Raw genomic sequence first — 21,895 nt, forward strand, 5'->3', positions numbered from 1 at the left:
CGATTTAATCAAATTTTTATAATTACTCTTTAGTTTTTGTGTTCTTCTAGTGCAGGATTTTAAGACTTATTGGTGTGCCCTGGGTAACTTCCATCATGTTCTTTTACTTATCAACAAAGAGTTTGCAATGACAGGCCTTGAGTTTCTCCAAGTAACTCCCACTGATTCATTCTTTGTATATTTAGAAGTAAAAACATAGCCACCTTTATGAGTTCAATCCCCAAGAATTAATTAATCGGATTTTAATATCGCAAAGAAATGGTTTAATTTTCTTAAATAGAAAAAGGCGCGGATTATTTATTTATTTTGGATAGACTTTTATATCCACCACGTGGGAAGAATCCAGCCTTGTGAATCCTTGTATAACCACTTTGGATTTTGGACAAGCTTCTCTCCTCCATGGCTTCTTCCTTGCTTCCTCCCACTGCCTTTCTCAACAAGAACCCTTTTTTTCCCAAACACACATCCCTCAACCCCTTCATCCTACCCTTAAAGCCTCCCAGGCATGCTGCAGGCAGGTGCAGCGCCCTAATTCAAGACCTCCTCCCTCAAAATTTCCCAAACTTGGAGTTGGATGCGAACAGCCCACTGTATCCATTTGCTCGGTATGGCATTGCCCAGCTCAGGGCCGCTTTTGCAGGGCTTCCAGAGATAGAGAGATGGGAGATTGTGGCCTTGGTTGTGCTCATCTGGGTCTACTTGACTGTCAGGCCTGGGGTTCTTATTGGGGCCGTGGATGCCTATGTTTTTGCCCCATTGCAGCAGGGGATTGATAGCTTGCTGGGAAGGAGGAGCCTCAAGATGGGTGATTTCGTTGTGGGAGATAAGTTGGGCGAGGGCTCGTTTGGGGTTGTGTATTATGGTGCCATTGTAGACAAGAATGGGGGGGTGGAAGGTGGTGTGAGGAAAAGGGGAAGGAGAGTGGACATGGATCGGAAGTACAAGGAAAGGGTTATCTTGAAGAAGGCAAGCGACTTGTCTTCACCATTTATTTATTTGGTTTTCTAAAACACTACACTTGTTGTTCTCTAGTTCTCATTCAATTCAATATCAAGTAGCTCAAAAATTAGTATGGTTGAACAGCTTAATCAATTGCTAGAGGTCTCTTGCTTGTTTTGGACTATAAACTCCATTCATCAGCTGGCCGAGCAGAACTGGTGGTCAATTGCCTCTCATCTAAATGACAGTTTGAGTTCATTTGTTAGGAGTTGGTTGAGTCATTTTCCATCAAGTTCTAGCTCCGACGGAAGTATTCTAACTCTATAAAAGGAAATGGTTTAGGATTTCATGTTAGAAAGACAAGAAGAATTAGGAGGTTTCAAATAGATCCAAGAGAACCAAAGATCTTGTTTTAACATTGCCAAGTGTTTCACTCTTACAATTTGTTTATACTTTATAGTGTCTTTTAAGAAATATATCACTTTTAGATTTTGTAATTGGTCTTCATTTCTTGAGCAGAAATTTTCTCTCTTTAAGCTAATAAGCGAACTGCATAAGCTTAATGACCACTTGATCTGGCTGTGCCACATTTTTGTGACTAGAATGAATATCTTATAACTTTGTATATCAACACAAGTATCCAATGCTAGTGTTATTGGTCATACTTTTGTTTATGTATCAGGTTAAGGTTGGAGTTCAAGGAGCTGAAGAATGTGGCGAGTTTGAGGAATGGTTCAATTACCGTGTAGCAAGAGCTGCTCCTGATTCATGCGCTGAGTTCCTTGGAAGTTTCATTGCTGATAAGACATCATCAGAATTCACCAAAGGGGGCAAGTGGCTTGTTTGGAAATTTGAGGTATGTAAATTGTACAAAAGCTTGTTTACAGTTTTTGCTTTAACAAAGTTATAAGTAGCTTTTTGTTTTCAATCTGTGTAATTTTTGTCAAAAAGAAGTCAGAAAGTGCAATATGAACCCCAAACAAGGTGTACACAGTGTGCACTCCAAATTTAAATGCTGAGCAAGTATGTCAGTCGACAAAGAAAGATAGGTCATTCTTGAAAAATCTTTTGCCTTTTCACATTCATTATATCCTTTTGTTTCAGCATACGGCTTAAATATATATTGTGTGAAACTAGACGACTGATCATGATAAAATTACATTTTAGACAACAACATCAATCCAATTTACAATGTTGTTTTGTGTTTTTGCAAGGTCCTATTATCCATGCCCTTAACAAGGGCTTTCTGCCAGAGTATCTACCTTATCTATTTGTGCATGTTGAAGGAGCATAATTTATATCAGTAGTAAAAAAATTTGGCTTAGTATTTCCCATGTTTCTAGGACCCTCCTTTTGCATTTGCTAATTTCTGTAATTGCCTTATCTCAGGGAGATCGAACCTTGGCTGATTACATAAAGGATAGGAACTTTCCATTCAATTTAGAATCCATCATGTTTGGCCGTATCCTCGAAGGAGTTGACTCAGTAAAACGAAGTGCACTCATTATTAAACAGATCATGAGACAGATAATAACTTCTCTGAAGAGGATTCATGATACAGGAATTGTCCATCGAGACATAAAACCGTCTAACTTGGTAGTCACCAGCAAAGGGCAGATCAAGATTATAGACTTTGGCGCAGCCACAGACCTTCGAATCGGCAAGAACTACGTGCCTGACCGAGGTTTGCTTGATCCCGATTATTGTCCTCCTGAATTATATGTTCTTCCAGAGGAAACACCCAAACCCCCACCAGAACCCATAGCTGCCATTTTTTCTCCAATACTATGGCAGGTAGTTTCTACTACTTTTTACTGTGTTCTGATCTGTATTTAAACAAGTTGCTCCCTTCATGTAACTATAAGTATCAATTACATGGAGATTTGATTTTCATCTCATTCTTAATCAAAATATTCCGAAGGCTAATAACCTCTTTTCTTTGCCTTTGCAGCTCAACAGCCCTGATCTTTTCGACATGTACTCAGCAGGAATAACACTGATGCAAATGGCAATTCCAAAATTGAGGTCCACTTCAGGTCTGAAGAACTTCAATGCTGAGCTGAAGGGAGCTGGCTATGATCTGAAAAAATGGCGCGAAACTACTCGTTCGAGGCCGGACATGCAACTGCTCGATCTAGATTCTGGTAGAGGGTGGGACTTGGCAACGAAGCTAGTTTCAGAAAGAGGGTTTTTAAGAAGGGGCCGGCTATCGGCCGATGCTGCTTTGAGGCATCCTTACTTCTTACTAAGTGGTGATCAGGCAGCAGCTGTGCTTTCAAAATTAAGCTTGACAAAGTAGGTGTTTCTTCCATGAATCTACTTTCATTCCAAAACATCTATACAAATGTTGTCATCTTTTCTCTTGCACCTCAACACATCCTGTTCAATATTCAGTCGGCTGTTGCCTCTTCAAATCAATTCTAAACTTTAGCCATTTTGAGTTGAAAGATTGCCCGTTGACTGGTGAATTGTGTCGTGATTTGATCTATGATGTCGGTAGTACAGTTGTGTCGTTGACTTGTCTGGTCAACCGTCAATCAAACCCTAAAAAATGAAGGAAAAAAAAGAGTGTTGAGAGGAATAATAAGAGAGAATTAAGGTCTAAACATTACTTCTAATTCTTTCATGACTTGGAAATAACATAGAGCGAAAGATTGTTTCCCTGTCTCTGCCAAATTCCAAACTGCTATATTTTATATTTCAATGCCAACTGTTCTTTTAAAAAGGCATCAAAACTAAAACTAATTAATTTTAGTCAATGGGTGAGTGAGCCAACTAAGAGGACGATCAATCTAATTCTATAAAAATTTTCTACAGATAAATTTTGAAATTAGTCGGAATTAGAGGTTCACCTCACTTCTCCTAATTTTACCTTCTTTGGCGGTCACCTGACGGTTGACTGTAAACTAACTTTATAATTTATCTTTCTTAATATAACTTGAGACGGACCATAAGAGATCTTTAGGATAAATTTAATCATCTTTTTACTAAACTGTCTTGATTAAATTTGCAGTTTACCTTGCCAATTGTCACAATTTAAAACTTAGGGTTTAAAAGGATATAAAACTGAAAATTTATAATAAATATATATTATTAATTTTCTTAATTTTTGTTTTTTAGAAATACATGGTTTTAAAAGGGTAATGATATTTTCTTCTTCTTAATTTTCGATTTTTAAAAAAATATAAAGTGGACAGTTTTGATGGGCTAGGGATCAATGCGGGCCGAGAACGTGCATACAATAACTGCAATAAAAGCATAAAGGAAATAATAAAACTTGTAAGATTGACAAAGGAAATAAAATATTATACTGTAATTTATTTCATTTAGAATTATTATAAGTATTTATAAGTTTAACATAAAGCTTTAGTCACGTGGAATTATATAATTTTATGAAAATTTATATTTTAAATTTAATAAAAAAATGATTGTTTTGTAGCAAGGGGGTTATTGCTTTCATTGACAGTTGTAGTACACGCAACTTGATTTTTTTTTGTTTGTTTGTTTCCTTGACTTGAAAAGTTCAGAAGTTTGCCCATTTTTGTATCATTTCTTGTAAACCAAGGAATTGCGACTGCAAGATTTCCATAAGCACAAAAGGAAATAAAAAAATAAAAAATAAAAATTCAATTGTAGGTGATCTTGTCCAAAATATGAGTCAGCGTGTCGAAAAGATGAACCTCTAAGTGAAACCTCCAAAGATTGTGGTAAAAGAATTGATGGTCGAAAAGATGAACCTCTAAGTGAAACCTCCAAAGATTGTGGTAAAAGAATTGATGGTACTCAGATTATGCACACATTCAGATAGATACACGGAGCGTCAGAGATAAGAAATCAGGAAAAAAGTCCCTGATGCAGGTCTTCCGATGCTCAAGTTAGGTCATTTTCCCCAAAAGGACAGTGTACGATGGGAAAAAGAACTGTTGAAGATGAGTGTGTATGTGTACGTTCCTGATCAAGGAAGAGAACCTCCCTCTTTATATGACGTTACAGACCTTTAGAGTCCGACCGTTGTTAAAAAATGTCGGATATCAAGACTTGTCGGGTGAGAGAGGATGTACGGCTACCTCCTATTGGTGGAAGGAATGCTCCACTCTTAGGGAATGATAGACCACTGGAATATTCTTTGACGTATGACAGTTATTCTCTAACATGATGTTACGATTCCCTGATATTACTGTCGCTTAATGCTTTTCGTCTCGTCCGGATTCAGCTACGGACAGCTCGGGATGGCCAATCAAATGTGCTACCAAGATTAAGCATTGATTTGATGAGCTATGGTCAACCGACCGAGTTTTATATGAGACTATAGCACGAGGCTCATCTTTCATGATTTGACCGTTAAAGAATCGGTCGGGAGTTGTCTTAGTAAAAGTACCATGACCATCTATAAAGCCTGAGCTGGGAAGATCCAATCAGCCGAGGGTAGGCCAAAAACTAATCCAAGTTTCGTCTCACGTCTCAGATATGGAGATCTACCCTACCTTTAACCAATCAAGAATTATGCAACTGATGACGTGAGACCATCTATTTCTCATCTTTACTTGACTGTTGATTGTTATATACTTTTGACTATCACATTATCTTAAGTACTATCGTATTCTTTTAACTTTCAATTTTCTGACTTTTTGGACCTTCCTTTAGCCACCGTACCAGTAGGTAAAGTGTCAACGCTGGAAGATCCGTAGTTTTTTCAGAGATGAAGCGTGGACTTTTAATCACCTTCCAAGTCTTCCTCGCACCTTTAAAGCACCCTCCAAGAGGGAGAGGGGAGCTTCTGAACTTCCTGCAGTAGCCAAACTTGCCATGAGGAAATAGAAGCTGCCTCCACTCTGCAGAGGTTAATTTTCTCCTTTTGCGTTTCTACTTTCTGTTATTTTCATGCTCAATTCTCCAGAAAAGCTTTGTTCTTCTTCTGCTTTTTTTTTTTTGTTTTTTATGTTGCGTATAAATCTTTTATTTTTTTCCTTCTGTTGTTTTATGCATATATAGTTGAGAGTTTATTCCTTTCGACCACAACAAAGTTTCCATATAGATCGCTGTTTTCATACTGTTTTTCATCGACATAAAAATTTATTATTCTTTCCTACTACAGACTGAGAATATATATATACTCATTTCAGATCAAGCACAGAAAGTGTTGGAAGAAAGGATTAGGATGGATTGAATTAAATTCGATCACCTTGAAGAAGAACCCCTTTCGCTGAAAAACCATCAATGGCCAGGCTCGTCAGATGCCCTAAATGTCAGAAGCTTCTCGTGGAGTATCCCAATGTTCCCGTCTACCAGTGCGGTGGATGCGGCATTGTTCTCCGCGGTATGTTCTGCAATCTTTCCTTAATTATACAAAATCTAGGTTTCCATCGTGTCGTTGAACCCCAATTCGGACGCAATTCTTGTGGCGCAGCAAAGAACGCCAGTGATTCAACAGAAGAAAAGTCGACCGCTGAACCTGCGCAAATGAACCAGCCGGAGAGTCAATCGGACGTCGGCTTCTCAGATTTGGAGTCGTTCTCCAGCCCTCCCGCCCCCGCCATGCAGTGCTCCAAACCGGGAGATCAAAACTCCCCCCCTGCTTCCAACCTCGACGATCATCCTCGCGCCGTCAAGAGGCGGAGCTCTCGTGCTGCCAATAGATCTTCTCTTAGCCGGGATGACAGAAATCCGCAAGTTGACTTTGTCGAAGAAGCCGTTGACCGGGTTGAGGACGAACTTGTCACGCCGGCCATTGCAGAGGAGGAACAGACTCCTCGCGTTGCTGCTCGCAGCGTCGGCTCGGAGGAAGACATGGCGGAGAGATTGCGGCACGAAGGAATTCGCCATGCGTACTACGACGGCAGCATCTCTTCCTCGGACGAGGCACGGAGCGTGCAGTCCGCCGAACGAAAGTCCGGAAAATCTCGAAGGACCGTTAAAGCTGCTTCGAACAGTGATCTGAAGCTCCATTCCGGTTCAGTTCGGTCTAATGCGGCAAGAGATCGTGCTTCATCATCGAAAAGTTCATTTTTTGACGCCGACGAGTTCCAGATCACTGCGGAGAACTGGTCGGAATTGGCAAAAGACTCATCCAGCGGCGAGCTGCATGGCAAAGTGGCGCTCTTGAGGAAGATTGACGAAGTGAGAGAGCAACTGGTTAAGATTTCTGTTGGTAGCGAAGGGAGGGAAAATTTTGCATCGGCGGCGAACTCTTGGAGTTCAGGGAGCAGGCGCAAGGCTGATCCGATCAGGAAGAGACCGACGCAGCACTGTCGACCCGTCTCGGGGGCTGCGCCCTTCGTCATCTGTGGCAACTGCGCCAAGTTGCTCCAACTGCCGGCGGATTTCCCCTCGACGAGGAGAAGAGGATTGTACAAGTTGAGGTGCGCTGGCTGCGCTGCAGTTCTCGATCTGCCATTCCCTGCCAAAGATGATCGGAGTTTTTCAGAGGCGGGTCCCGCGCACGCCGAGGCAGATGATGAGCTGGATTCTGGAGGAGGAAGAGGCGTGGCCAGGGGCAATTTGACCCCGAGACTGCATCGCCTCATGGGGTATGATTCGGCCAGCGATCTTTTGCTGGCAGGTGAATCAACTGGGAACAGATCGTACCAGGGCAATGTCAGAGCTGGAATCCCTCGCCCTCCAGTGTTGAAATAGTGCAGAGAATCGAAATCTAAAGCAGCGTATGGAGAACATGAATTTAGCCATTGTATAAATCTGATGAGTGATGGCAATGTAAATGGATTATTTGATTGTTTGAGCTGATTATTATAGCACTTCCATTATCAATTTGTTAGATGTGCGGTGTTGTGAACGAGACTGACAAGTTCGCGGCCAAGAACTTGAACAAAGATGCTACTAAATTGTTCCTGCTGTATTCCAACACAACATCGATGTTGTTTCAACTGCTAATCTCATATCATGAAAAAATTCACATTCAAGAAATGATAAAGCAAACGCATCTTCGCAATTACTAAAAGACAACGTCCTCTTGCCACATTCAAAACAATTCATGCTCCATTTCTCTTACGTTTATATGTATTTGTGAAACAAATGCTCCGAACTAAGATAATTGTGACATTTTTAACAGTACTTAGAGAAAGTTACAGGCTTAAAACTTACATGGTAAAAGAGAGAGGAAATATAAGCATCTGCAAGCCAAAATTTCAGAAGCTTTTACAAAGCAAATCCTTCAACTTGGCAAAATTTCAGAAGATTTTATAAAGCAGATCCTTCAACTTGGCAAAATTTCAGACGCTTTTATAAAGCAGCTACGCTCTTTCAGAATTGTCTCAGCTTATTCAATGCATCCTTCATCAAAGAAGACCTAAGATTAGGCCTTTCAAAGCATTGGATTATATCAATCAATCTTGTGACATTATAATGAAAAATTATGTTAATTAGCAACGTTCAGTGTGTAAACTTGTGTAGAAAGGTTTAGCTAACCAGACTTCCATGCCACTAATTCTCTGAGCTCTGCTCCACATTTCCACCCTTGTTGTAATGGTCAATTGCAATTCTATAGACATAGAAACCCAGCATCGCACCACTGTTCAACAAAGCAAGGTGGTTTGGACCAAAGGTAAATTTTTTTATCATAAAGCAGACTACAAGAACAGATTGCACAAGAGGAAAGGAAATCTGACAGTCATATTGACTACATAAGTAAATTCTGCAGGTACAATAAAAATAACAAAAAAAGGACAGCCCGGTGCACGAAACTCCCGCCATGCGGGGTCCCGGGGAAGGATCCATTGTACGCAACCTTACCCTGCTTTTTACAAGAGGCTGTTTCCAGGATTCGAACCCGTGACCTTTTGATCACATGGCAACAAGAAAGCGAACTATAAAGACACAGAACAAGAAAGGTCTAAACATACAGCGCGTGCCCGCATGCACACAAAAGGAACATTGCCCTCAGAAGAACCTGACAAGGGATCTATACTTTGTGGGAAATACAGTTCAGTCTGCGGCATACACATCCAATAATTTGCTCAATCAAGAATCAGACCGTGCATCTATATTCAAACCAGGTCTTATAATGGTTGAGATGGTCCCAAGGAATAACACATCCTTTTAAAACAACAGATTTCCGCACCACACTCCATTTCCCATTCATATCTAAAGAATCTCATTGTGTGGATTATTAACAATTTAACCTAACAGGCAATAGACTATTTTCAGGACTCGAGAATCAAAAGCCTCACAATTGTGCAGACGTAGGATAAAGTATATCTTGTCCAAAAGAAGACTGTAAGAGACAGCAGTGGACATTTGAAATAATGGATCTGCCTAAGATAGTTTGCAGTATTATTATCACCAGGCAAGTTATCTTCCCTTGCCAGTGAAGAATGCAATTGACATATAATACAAGCATATCAAATTTAGAACATACTAACCTGATAAGAAGCATCAAGAGGTTCGGAAACAATCCCCTCTGCATGGTTACAAATAAAATAAAATAAAATAAACGATCTAAAATTTTTTATAATCTCATAGGAACATAAAATCAGTAACCATTATAACTTGCCAGTACATCATTGAATTCTGTGTTACAAAACAAACTTGTACCTGAGAACACAACAACCACTGCCTGAAGAAAATAATAGCTGAAATTGCTGCACTAGTAGAGAGTTTGTTAGAGCATCTGAATTAGAATACAGAGAATAAAACCTATTTACAATAAAATAGCTGTAGATGGCAGTAGACTTAAATGTCAAATCAAGAAGCCGATTAGAACCAGATGACCCACAATATGAAGATGCAAACCCAAATGAATTTTTGAATTTATATGGCATTGGATATAATTATTAATATTGGTTCCAATATACTACGTTGGTAACAAATTCTGATCACTAAATCTCTTTTGCGTGCCAATGATTTGGAATTAAACACTATAAAGATAAAAAAAAATCTCCTTCACCAGATATCTACTGAGCTCAAGCAAATGGATAATGATAATCCTAAGCTTTAAAGCTACAATAGGCTCTTGCTTGCTGATTAAAAGAACCAAACTATAATGATAAATAGATATACAAATGTAATACCCTGCACATGTAATATAAAGCATGAGAAAATGGATCTTATAAATATGTTTTTATTGAGATTTAAGAACAGAAGTAATGAGAATGTTTCATTCCCTTCATATTTCATTCAAGTATTTGGATTGCAATTTAGGATGAAATAATTCAAAAAAATGAGGCATTCCATTTTACACATTCTATAGTTTTTTAAGAGGTGGAATGTCTCATTCCACTTCTCTTAAATATAGTATTACTTGTCATTTTCAAATGAAATGAAACTAAATAGAACGCATGAATAAAAGAAGCAAGCAGTTTGAATGAGTAAAGCTAGCTTGGTGAATTTTAAGAAGAGAATTGAATGGGTCAAACTGACAGATAGGGACAAATTGTGTCGGTCAAACCCTAAACCAGGTGAGATGAGTGGAACAAAAGCTAGTTGGACCACGTGGACTAATAAACTAATATAGCTGTCAGGTCAGGTGGGCAAAACATATGAGTTTGTGAATAAGTTGAGCAGGTAGAGCAGGCCAAAGGAGTTGGGCAAGCCTAGCTGGCCAAGCAAACTGGATCAATTGAACAAAAATGGTTGTGCTAGGCAAATCGAATGAGCTAGGTGATCCAAGTAGACAGATAGATTGCGCAAGCCAAATAGACCAAGAGGGGTTGAGAAGACTAAAAAGGTGTGAACTGACCGCGCGAGCGAACTCAGTGGATTGGACAAGCCAGAAGGACTATATAGATTAAGCATAGAATGGATCATCACAACTGTTATACCACTCCATTATCACAACCAAATGATGAGCGTATTTCATATGGGGTTTTTATCGTAATTTGACGCACATTTTGTCCATTTTATATGCATATATTTCATGTTTTTATCTTTGTGTGCTTCATTTTGTTACTTTTGGTTCTGAGAACTACTCTTTGCTTGTTTTCATTGATAAGCCGTGTTTTCGGAATAAAAATGGAGCATAAACCCCTTGGAACATGAAGTTGGAGCAAGGAGCACGCTCTGGTCATGTCCTATGGCGCATGCATGCTCCTAAGGCCAAGAAAGAGGAAGAATGGAGCGAAAGAAGGCTCAACACGGGCTAGCCATGCCTCATCATCGAGCCAATATATAAAGTGTTTGGGAAGAAAAAATGATTCAAAAGACTATCAAAATGAAACTTTCATAAAAGAACATGCTCTGGCCTTCGTATGGAAGAAATCAGGCACAAAACGGCACTAAAAAGCCTCCCCACAAATCCCATCATGGGGAGTCGTGCTGCTAGGCATGACCCGTGTCCAAAATAGCCAATTTCCATAGCCGAACACGAGTGCCCGTGTCGGTGGGCACGGGTCATGTAGGATTCTGACTGCACTACGGATCATAAATAAAATGGTCATAACTTCCGGCTCAATTGGACCCATGGGTCGAACCACATATCAAAATGTAGATAATTTCACAATCTACAACTTTGATTCAGGGTCCAACCAGAGCAAACCAGATCTAATGATCGAAAAAGCCGTTTTGACGAAACCCGGTAAATCTGGCAAATCTGTCAAGTCTTGCCCGACCCTGCCCGACCCAAATTGCAGACCAAACTTCGAAGAGTTATAACTTTCGGCTCGATTGGAGCTAGGGGTCGAACCACCTATCAAAATGTAGATACTTTCAAGCTTTACAAATTTTCTTCAAAGACCAACCCAAGGATACTGGGTCTAAGGGGTGAAAAACCGGTTTTGACCGAGCCTAACAAATGAGGGCAGATCTGAAATGTATGAGGGAGGGAGCAAACTCTTACAGTCTTACTTGACTCATCTTGGACCAAGGGACTTCGTCCCCCTCCTTCGAAGAGGGTTTTCCTGTAGCAGAAATCCTAGAGCCACCATTCGAGGAGCCATCGTGACGATCTGCCCACCACCGGAGCGCCCGAAGACACCAGGAACACATTGATAAGCATTCTCTTCTCTTTTCTTTCCGATTTGAATTGTAGCTTGCTACTTTTTATGTCTTGTGGTTGTATTTCCTTCTCTATGGAGTGATCCTCTAAATTCTAGGATGTAGAGAGTGTTGGAACCCCAAGGTGTTTTGATGTGATCAAACAAGCTAAGTTAGGTCCTGCGTTTGTTTAACCCTTGTGTCTAAGTGTGCAGGAGCTTAGGAACACAGGAAGTCGAGCGGAAGACGCGGCTAGCGAGAGGGACGGCACGGGGAGAGAGCCGACGGGCTCGGTGCGTCCGAGGGACGAGGTGTCCGCGGAAGAGTACACCGGTGGACGAGAAGAGCGTGCGCGGCGCTCGAGGGACGAGAAACCGGGAAGGAAGGCTGCTCGAGGAGAAGGCCGGAACATGGGTTCGGGTGAGCCCTATTCCGGAAGGCCGAGATCACCCAAGCTAGCGGAGCCGGAGCGAACAGACCCGGACCAAGACGAGCCGAACTGAGACGAGTTGAACCGGAATCGAAAAGTCAACTTATGTTGACCTTAGGGCTTCGGGCGCCCGGAACCGACCGGGGCGCCCGGAATCGACTTTTCAACAGGATCGAGTTTTGACTCGATCCAACCGTTGGGGGATAAAATTTATCCCCCCCAGGGCGCCCGGAACCCTTCCAGGCGCCCGGACCAAGACTATAAATATAGCCTTGGCCCAGAAGCTTAATTACAACGAACTACTTGTAATCCAGTGCTTTCATTTATGTTATTTCTTTCTGTGCTTTCAACGCTGTAAGAGGCTACTCCGCCCAGAGGAGAATCAATTAGTGCGCCTTCTTTGCCTTGGATTAGCAATCCTCTGATTGCAAACCAAGTAATTCCTCTGTGTTTACTTTCTGTTTTAATTAGTCTCTGCCTTTTTTAATTACAAGTTCTTTTAAGTTAGTTGAATATCCGAGAAGGGTTGTTGGTTTTATTTTGTAGGGCAATTCACCCTCTTCTTGGCCTCCAAAGGGACCTACAAGTGGTATCGGAGCGAGGTCGCTCTGGAGGACTAACCAGATCGAAGCAACAAGATGGCGGACCAAGCATCGTCCCACCAAAATTCGAGGAGAACTTCGCAGAGGAAGCGACGTATGGAGGTATTCCTAAAAACAGATTTTGAAATTGGTTTATCATGAAATATGGTTTTGTAGCTCCAATAGATAAAATGGAAAAGAAAAGAAGAGAGCGATTGACAAAGAAGGAGCGGAATGAGTCAGTAGCAAACAGTCGTGCACCTACTGAGCGTGTTACCGCCTCAAGAGGTCAACCGCATCGGAAACTATTTATCTGCTAAAGAACTTTGGGAGAAGTTCTTGGAACTCCACGAAGGCACGTCCGAAGCAAAGCTCGCTAGAAGGGACATCCTCTGCAACAAACTGATGAACATCCGTCTGGAGAAAGGTGAGAAAGTAGCTGGTTTACATGCGAAGGTAAAAGAACTAGTTACTGGTCTCGAAAACCTTGGTGAAACGGTAACAAACCGGGACACTATACGCTACGCGCTCAACGCGTTTCCAAGAACTCCGGAGTGGACATCAATCGTCGACGCCTACTACATCTCAAAAGACCTAGAGGTAAGTACTTTAGAAGAGTTGTTTTCTACTCTTGAATTGCATGAAACCAGGTGTGCAGGAACGACAAAGGATACAACCCAGACTATGGCGCTGAACGCAACCCAGAAGGATGAACTCGAGTCAGACTCCGAAGACGATCAAGAAGCATACATGGTAAGAAATTTTAAAAAGTTTTTTAGATCTAATAAATTTAAAATGCAGAATAAAAAGAATCAAGGTAGAAGAAAGGTACGGTGCTACCAGTGTCAGAAGGAGGGACACCTAAGGGAAGACTGCCCAGAACTCAAGAAGGTCAAAATGAAGACACCCAAGAAACACAACCTAAAAGCAACTTGGAATGACACTTCTTCATCTGAATCAGAAGCTCAAGAATATGCGGGGATTGCACTGATGGCAAGCCACGAAGGACAAAGCACATCAAAACCCAGCATCGATGAAGGGGGAGCGACGTCAGATGGAAGTAGCGAAGCAGGGGGAGATTCAGGCTTCAAGTCTAATATGGTAAGTGAGGTATGCCTTTTACCCCCTGATGAACTTTACTTTGGTATCAAAGCTATGACTAAATCCATGTATAAATTAGAAAACAAAAATACCAAATTAGAAAATGAAATCTTAGAAACAAAGAGAATTTTGGCAAAATCATGTCTTATAGAGGATTTTGAAAAATTGAACATTGAAAATGAAAAACTAAAAGAAGAAATAGAAAGATTGAAAAAATCTAATGGTCCAAATATTTCTACTTTTAGAAATTATAGAGGTTTAAATTGGTATTATAGATTTCATCAAAGTCAAATTAGAAATATATCAAAAATCTATATACCTAGGAAATACTTGGTTAATCCTGTAGGTAGGAACCTCTATTGGGTTCCAAAAACCTATTTAATTTAAAATTAAAATCAGACTTAGCATTTTCAACAAGTAAATTAAACAACTAATTTCTTTATGAGGCTTTGTCTAAGGAAGTGGTTGTTGCTCCAATAACCAAGAAGGCCTAGTGTCTCGCCACGACCTGGAAGCCAAGTATTGAAATGAAGAGTTTAATTGACTAACTGAAAAAGCATTAATTTGAATTACTTAATGCTTTAAAAGAGTTATTCAATTTGTGTTTAAATTTCTTTTACTTAGAAATTTTTTATTATCTTAGAAATTTTTACTTAGAAATTTTTTTAAGTTATCTTAGAATTTTTTTTGCCTTATAATTTTTCTTAAAATAGACTTAGAATTGTTTCTGATGAATATTAACTTAGAATTTTTTTTAATTAGAAAATTTGTTTTGAATGTTGAGATAAGTTTCAAAACTTAAAATTTTTTTAACACTTATGACTGTTTTATCTGAAAAATGTTTTACTTAAATATTTCGAAAGAAAAATTCTGAAGAGTGTCTTTAAATTGAATTTTACTTAGACATTATTTTACACTTAAAGTTTTTTATTTAATTTACCTTAGACTTAATTATAACCCCAATTTTTATGTGATCAAAGGGGGAGAAGTATGTTAAGTCTAGGGGGAAGTACTATAATTTTTCAATTGAATATTGGAATATAAATCGTTTTTATTGCATATGGTTACCCTAACTTAACTTGGGTTGCTTACATCAAAAAGGGGGAGATTGTTGGAACCCGAAGGTGTTTTGATGTGATCAAACAAGCTAAGTTAGGTCCTGCGTTTGTTTAACCCTTGTGTCTAAGTGTGCAGGAGCTTAGGAACACAAGAAGTCGAGCGGAAGACGCGGCTAGCGAGAAGGCGGCACGGGGAGAGAGCCGACGGGCTCGGTGCGTCCGAGGGACGAGGTGTCCGCGGAAGAGTACACCGGTGGACGAGAAGAGCGTGCGCGGCGCTCGAGGGACGAGAAACCGGGAAGGAAGGCTGCTCGAGGAGAAGGCCGGAACATGGGTTCGGGTGAGCCCTATTCCGGAAGGCCGAGATCACCCAAGCTAGCGGAGCGAACAGACCTGGACCAAGACGAGCCGAACCAGAGAACCGGAGTCGAAAAGTCAACTTATGTTGACCTTAGGGCTCGGGGCGCGTCCGGGCGCCGGAACCCTTCCGGGCGCCCGGAATCGACTTTTCAACAGGATCGAGTTTTGACTTGATCCAACCGTTGGGGGATAAAATTTATCCCCCCAGGGCGCCCGGAACCCTTCCAGGCGCCCGGACCAAGACTATAAATATAGCCTTGGCCCAGAAGCTTAATTACAACGAACTACTTGTAATCCAGTGCTTTCATTTGTGTTATTTCTTTCTGTGCTTTCAACGCTGTAAGAGGCTACTCCGCCCAGAGGAGAATCAATTAGTGCACCTTCTTTGCCTTGGATTAGCAATCCTCTGATTGCAAACCAAGTAATTCCTCTGTGTTTACTTTCTGTTTTAATTAGTCTCTGCCTTTTTTAATTACAAGTTCTTTTAAGTTAGTTGAATATCCGAGAAGGGTTGTTGGTTTTATTTTGTAGGGCAATTCACCCCTCCCCTCTTGCCGGCCTCCAAAGGGACCTACTAATTCTAGGATGTAAAGAGTACCTAAGATGTGATATTAATGTATGAACTATGTATTTGGTCATTTCCCTATTCTATGATATGCTTATGCCTTGTTCTTGTTTGATTGAATGTGTGTGATGTGTGTACAATTGGATGTGGAGATTTGGTCACTATGAAAGGGAAATGCTTTAGATTGTATGACCGTTGGTCCTCACGTGGGCCAACCTTTTAAGCGGACTTTTTAGAGTCATTACTTTGAAGAGGAGCTAATTCTTCGCAAGGGATAGCTAACTATTGATAAATGGGTTTTCTCCAACTTAGTGTTAGGAAGTAGATTGAGTAATCTAGATTGTATGACCGTTGGTCCTTACATGATAAAGGTAACCTTTTAAGCGTCTATTTACTTAATAGTATTGAAATTGGAGTAAACACTCCGATACTACCTTCATGGGATCATATCAGTAATTTGGTTAAAATCCCTACAAGTATGTAAACATGGGGGTAGGAAAGTGGCTGATACTTAGGAACATCAACTAATCAACTATAGTGAAACCGAAGTCCTAGAATCGATCCCCACAATTCCAACTTCTCCCTTTGACCACTTGCCTTCTCTTGACTCCTGCTCTAGGCCTTCTCTCAAATCTTCCTCTCTCTCTCTCTCGTGACCACACGTAACCTGATCGTCTAGATAACTTGCTTTACGAACTTAACTAATGTTTAATCAACAATACTTGTGGATCGATATTTTATTACTTGCCAACAGAATCATGCACTTGCGATTTCCCAAATCACCAAACAATAGAATGGCTCATTCCACTTATCTTAGTTTCATTCCCCCTCCTACCAAACATAGTCTATCAGTCTATGTCCTCAGCATGAGAACTTTTTGTATAAGGCTATGTTTACTTGAAAGGAGGGAGATGGAAGAGAAAGAAGGGAGGATGGACTAAATGTTGTTTACTTGAATAATGAGGAAGAAATGGAAGAAGTGTAAAATACCATTTATACTCCTCTTTAACCACCCATCCACCTCATTAATTTATATATAAAATGAAACTGGAAAGAGTGCTTTTCACAATACATTTGCTGAGGATATGAATTGTTTTAAAGTGAATTACTAATTGGCAGCTTCAAAGCTTAAACGAATAGACTGCAACTAAAGTAAACTTTGTCACACAACCAACTTCTCTGCCCTGCAGGCATATCTGAAGGCAGAGGCCGAATGGTCCAATCTGAGCCATAAAATGAAGGAAAGTAGATTCCATCAACAGCATTATAAGCTAACCCCTGCACAAGTACTTTAGCCCTCCATCCCAATTGACTTGCATGCTAAAAACTTGCTGAAATAATATCCTTGAGTTTAAAAACAAAAAAAAAACTTCAAAATCACAGCACCATGACCACAACATCAATCTCAACCTCCTCTTTATCATTCTCAATTGATCTCAACCCTCCTCCTTGTCCCATGTGAGTCCTACTTTGAAAGAATGGGTAGTTGTTGGTGTGTTGTCTGGCCAATGAGGATGCCATTGCACATCAAAGTAACAATGGCAGTATTGAGTGGTTCGACCATGGATATGCCACCAGCCAAGATGTTGGTCACCAACATGAAGCAGCTGATGGCGATGTGATCAATGACTGCCCAAATTACCCTTCAGTCCTTTCCTCTTACCCATCATCTTTCCTTCCACAACTTCCACCCAAGCGTTTGATGGTGTTCTGTCTCCCTAGTGAGTTTGACCAGTCTCAACTTCCCTTCAATGTACACAGCAAAGGTAGACATTTTATACATGCTTTTCCCTCCCTTATTTCACTAAAGCTAGTCCCTTCCAGGTAAACATAATCGAAGTGATGACCACCTAGTAGTTTACATACCAATATAAACAAGGAATCAATTGACATTGTTGCATGAATATGACATGGTGAGTGACAAATTAGGCAAAACTCAGTGCTCTAGTACAATAGAGATTTCATGGCATAGATAATATATGGCAATGCATTAATTAGGACATGCTGCAGAAGTGCAATATAAGAATGATTCAGGACTTGATATGGATGTACTATCTGTCAGTTACCAAGCTCTTGGCCAAATTTCTTGTGAATCAAATGTCAATATACATTAGGGAATCTGAATAGTTCTAGAAAAATCAAATTGAGTTCACATGTCTCATCTATCACAATATGTCATGTGGGCATTTGTGCCGCATTTTGCCATTTGCTGGCTTCCATCAGTTTGTAATCATGACAAGCCTCTACTTCAAATTAATTACTTATTCAATTAACAGAATCTTACCTACACTACCCATTACTTAATGTCTCAATTGTGCAAATGTTTTTGTTTTCGTCACCACCTTATGTAAATCTTCTGAACCTAAATCCCAGAAAATTCTAAAAACATGTGACCAAACTTATCATGTGTAGTAGTAATGCTAAACATATCAACTAACTGGATTGCTTTAATTACAAGGTCTTGAAATTGATTCCAAACATACATATGGAGCAGCAAACAGTAGAATTATGAACTTTTAACCCAACTAAGAGCAAATGCATGAAATCAAATGAAATTTTGGCAATCATAAGGATGTTAGATGAATGAACAATATATCCCTATAAATTGAAATTTAAAAATAGCTATGATCTTTTATTCCATAGCTAGACATTTTATGAAGATATTGTTCATAGAGTTTGGTGATTAAACAACATAAAAAAAAAACAGCAATGCCACACTATGTAGATCAGATGGTTGCTTGGTCTGAAGACAACATAAAAAAGTTGAAAACATAAAGAAAAGAATGTTGAGGTGTGAACTGTGATTATGAGAGTAGATAATACAATGTCCGAACAACCAGAAGTAGCTACCATATGAAACATATTAAGATATTACTACAATACATGAATATTTGAAATATGGGATCTATACAAGTTATATAGAAGATGTTTAATTTAATTATACTTGTAGGTGCAAAAAGACTTAGGATTCTAGATGATATGCTCGCCTGTCCCTGTAAAGGAACTCAAGTTGATACAATACAATGTTGTTTAAAGGAGAGACTAAGTGGTTTAGACTCTTGCATTGGAGTCTTCTATCATGTGAGGAGAGGTAGGAGAGTACTAAGATGACCAACTTCATCATAGAAACTAGAAATCATTTTGTTTATGGTTTAAACATGATTCATAGTGGAAGGGATTTGTCAACTTCAAGTGCCAATTGATGAGTCAAAAGTATAGTGGAAGGAATTTGTCAACTTCAAGTACCAATTGATGAGTCAAAAGGAAACATAAATGATGACAACTTACAAATGTCGGCGATACTACTACAAAGACCAACTAATAATGCATTAGCCTTTGCTAATAAAAAAGAGAGCAGCAATCAGAAAAAAAAACGTGCTAATAAAAGTTGAAAAGGGATGAATTGTTGCTGCAAGAGCCAGTCATAACAACATTGCAATTTAAAATAATGAGAAAGAATGAGAAGAGGATGATGACAAAAAAGACCGACCAGTTTGCCCAACCAAAAGAAGGGGGGTTTCTTTTCCATTCTTCCATGCCCTCAAGCTTGACACACTTAGAGCCAAGTTTGCAGTGCCAAGAATGATGCCAAATCGGATGGCAGGAATGCTTCCAGTAAGCATGAAATGTAGAAAGCCACCAACAGCAAGAAAGCAACCTGCATACAATTTTTTTCTTTTGTAAAACAATAGAAATAATAGCAAAGGTGGTTGTAAAACAAGGCATAACTAACTGATATCACCATGACAAACGAGGATATCCCAACTAAATGAGAAAGCATAAGAATATCTTGAAGCCAATTCAATATATGAATACTAACTAGTCTTCCTGCATACCATAAGGAATTCCAAGATAGAAATCTCTGACAGAGGAAATATTGCTCGATTCCTCAACTGAAGCATAAACTTCCAATATTTCCCTAACTGAATCAGGATAATTCTTTGCTGCTTCAGATAGATACTCCTGTCCTTCATTCGAGATTTCTTGAGCTATTACACTTAGATCTTTTTGTGCTTTATCAGCTTGAATTTTGAGCTTCTCAGATGTGTCCATCAACATTTCTATAGCTTTCTTTGAGTAAACCTCATATGCTTCTTCTGATACAGCTTTAACCTTTAAGGCTTCAACCTTGAAGCGTTCAAGTGACTCCTTCCATGCTTCTTTTGATCCTCCATCGTTTACATCTGCATCATTATTATCCTTCTCCACTTCAATATCTGAATTTCTCTACATTTAGAGTTAAGACATGCTTTAGCTTCTTGATACCAATAGCATGTGAATCAATACAAATAATGTGTGATATGTATAATGACCCCTTATTGCTGAAAGTCTGCACAAGCAAGCATTTTTTTATTTGAGTTGTGAACCAAAACCATTCACATTTTGGGGCTTAAACGTTATGCAGTGGTCATGTAAACTCATTAGATCAATTCTGCTTGCTATGCGTATAAAGAAAAAGCCACAATGTTAAAGTTCTAGCAGATACAATTTAGTAACCAAACAACACGCCCTTGAAACTCCCATCTTAGGTATAGGCCGTTCAAATTCTCAAGAAAAAAAAACACAGTGACCCCAACAACAACAAAATGGAAAGACAAAATTCAATATGTCTGCTCTGTGATCAATTTAGCACAGAAAATAACACATTAGGACATTAAAATCATGAACCGATCAATACTAGAGATAAAATAGGAGAGATATAAACAGCAAAAGATATCTTAGTTCAGCTCACCGATTCCTCATGAGAAGTCGCTAAAGCAACAAAGCCTTTTGGCTTCCATTTTGCCGGAACCGGAAGAGATCCCAGACCTTTTCTGGTCAGCAGGGCGCAGGCCGGAACCAACCCGCGAGGGGCGGGAGCCAAAGGAAAGGATATCGCGGAAGAAGGCGAGGCGGCGGCGGCAACGACTCGGATGCCATAGAGATTAGGGTTAGTGTTCCGAAGGAGAACGGATCCATGGAGAGAGGCAGCCATTGGAGACTGCAGAAGTGCGAGAAGGGTGGAGCGATAGCCGGAAGACTCGAAGTCGGAAGAAAATTAGAAACGACGGAGAGACCAAGAAGAAGGATCTGAAATAATGGAAGGTATTTGGGCAAAAACTAAAAGACAAGGTCCGTGCTCAGTCCTCCATTTTATTTATCATTAATTATTCTATCATATAAACAACAAATCTTCTATTTTGATGAAAAAATATGATTTCAAATATATATATAAATTTTAATAAAAAAATAATAATCTCAGTTAGATTCATTGACTATCTAAAATGATCAATCAAGTCCCATAAGAATTTTCCATTGATCGTCAGAGTTAATCAGGAAGTACATGCGATGACCAACTCAAAAATCCAGTATCCTTTGGTTACGGTCTTCATTTGGGGGAAAAAATTAAAATTCCTACAAATACGTCGTAGCTGGGGTTCGAACTGCGAGTGCCTGCAAGGGCGGAATTAGAAAATTTTTTTGAGGGGCTGAATCCACACTGTGCAAGCTATCTGTCACTGTCGCCGTTGATCGCATGCACTGACACGCTTCAACGTATTCTTTTGGGTGGGAAGAAGGACGGGAGGAGACAGCAGGTGGAAGGCCGGGAACTCAGGTTGCTCCATTTCTCCACCAACACTATGCGTTTCATCACCTCCTACATAAAAATTTACCGGAAAAGAAGATTGGGGGGCTGCTTTGGTGGTTCCAACGAATTTGGGGGGAGTGGGGGGCTAAAGCCCCCCTTAGTCCCCCTTGTCAGTCCTCTCCTAAGTAATTGGATGATAATCTGGATGTCTTACTCCGACACTATGATCCCGAGGACATAAACTTTAATAAAGAAGTAACATTGACTGTTTAAATAATTTATAGATTATATACATATCATATTTAATGTGGATCGGTGAGGCCGGGCCGTATCGAGCTCAATTTCTTCTTTCCTTATGGGCCAACTCGG

General features: G+C 39.9%; 3 protein-coding genes across 3 annotated transcripts; 2 read left to right on the plus strand and 1 right to left on the minus strand.

Annotated features, from left to right (window-relative positions):
* The first annotated feature begins 364 nt into the window (after positions 1 to 364).
* On the plus strand, positions 365 to 3,407 carry LOC121967789 (serine/threonine-protein kinase STN8, chloroplastic). Its single transcript, XM_042518239.1, has 4 exons — positions 365 to 966; positions 1,622 to 1,795; positions 2,329 to 2,733; positions 2,891 to 3,407. Exons 1-4 carry the CDS (start codon positions 400 to 402, stop codon positions 3,236 to 3,238), a joined length of 1,494 nt encoding a protein of 497 aa, XP_042374173.1. The 5' UTR covers positions 365 to 399; the 3' UTR covers positions 3,239 to 3,407.
* A 2,263-nt stretch (positions 3,408 to 5,670) lies between these two features.
* On the plus strand, positions 5,671 to 7,803 carry LOC121967790. Its single transcript, XM_042518240.1, has 3 exons — positions 5,671 to 5,779; positions 6,063 to 6,256; positions 6,347 to 7,803. Exons 2-3 carry the CDS (start codon positions 6,157 to 6,159, stop codon positions 7,570 to 7,572), a joined length of 1,326 nt encoding a protein of 441 aa, XP_042374174.1. The 5' UTR covers positions 5,671 to 5,779; positions 6,063 to 6,156; the 3' UTR covers positions 7,573 to 7,803.
* Positions 7,804 to 7,941: 138 nt separating this feature from the next.
* Positions 7,942 to 21,072, minus strand: LOC121967791 (protein FATTY ACID EXPORT 3, chloroplastic-like). The gene is made up of 7 exons (XM_042518241.1): positions 20,690 to 21,072; positions 19,794 to 20,184; positions 19,448 to 19,615; positions 9,487 to 9,533; positions 9,315 to 9,352; positions 8,362 to 8,464; positions 7,942 to 8,226 (listed from the first exon to the last, which is right to left on the minus strand). The coding sequence occupies exons 1-6, from the start codon at positions 20,930 to 20,932 to the stop codon at positions 8,377 to 8,379; spliced, it is 975 nt and encodes a 324-aa protein (XP_042374175.1). The 5' UTR covers positions 20,933 to 21,072; the 3' UTR covers positions 7,942 to 8,226; positions 8,362 to 8,376.
* Between the last annotated feature and the right edge of the window lie 823 nt (positions 21,073 to 21,895).

This window comes from Zingiber officinale, chromosome 3B, assembly GCF_018446385.1.
Source record: "Zingiber officinale cultivar Zhangliang chromosome 3B, Zo_v1.1, whole genome shotgun sequence".
Lineage (NCBI taxonomy): Eukaryota > Viridiplantae > Streptophyta > Magnoliopsida > Zingiberales > Zingiberaceae > Zingiber > Zingiber officinale.

Bases quoted from the DNA above. Each gene is read 5' to 3' on its own strand.
- LOC121967789 (XM_042518239.1), top strand. From the start codon at position 400: ATGGCTTCTTCCTTGCTTCCTCCCACTGCCTTTCTCAACAAGAACCCT. The intron at 1,796-2,328 runs GTATGTAAATTG...GCCTTATCTCAG, and splicing joins GGCTTGTTTGGAAATTTGAG to GGAGATCGAACCTTGGCTGA. The intron at 2,734-2,890 runs GTAGTTTCTACT...TTGCCTTTGCAG, and splicing joins TTTCTCCAATACTATGGCAG to CTCAACAGCCCTGATCTTTT.
- LOC121967791 (XM_042518241.1), bottom strand. From the start codon at position 20,932: ATGGCTGCCTCTCTCCATGGATCCGTTCTCCTTCGGAACACTAACCCT. The intron at 19,616-19,793 runs GTATGCAGGAAG...AATTGTATGCAG, and splicing joins CTATCTTGGAATTCCTTATG to GTTGCTTTCTTGCTGTTGGT. The intron at 9,353-9,486 runs GTACAAGTTTGT...GTAACCATGCAG, and splicing joins AGTGGTTGTTGTGTTCTCAG to AGGGGATTGTTTCCGAACCT.
- LOC121967790 (XM_042518240.1), top strand. From the start codon at position 6,157: ATGGCCAGGCTCGTCAGATGCCCTAAATGTCAGAAGCTTCTCGTGGAG. The intron at 6,257-6,346 runs GTATGTTCTGCA...CTTGTGGCGCAG, and splicing joins ATGCGGCATTGTTCTCCGCG to CAAAGAACGCCAGTGATTCA.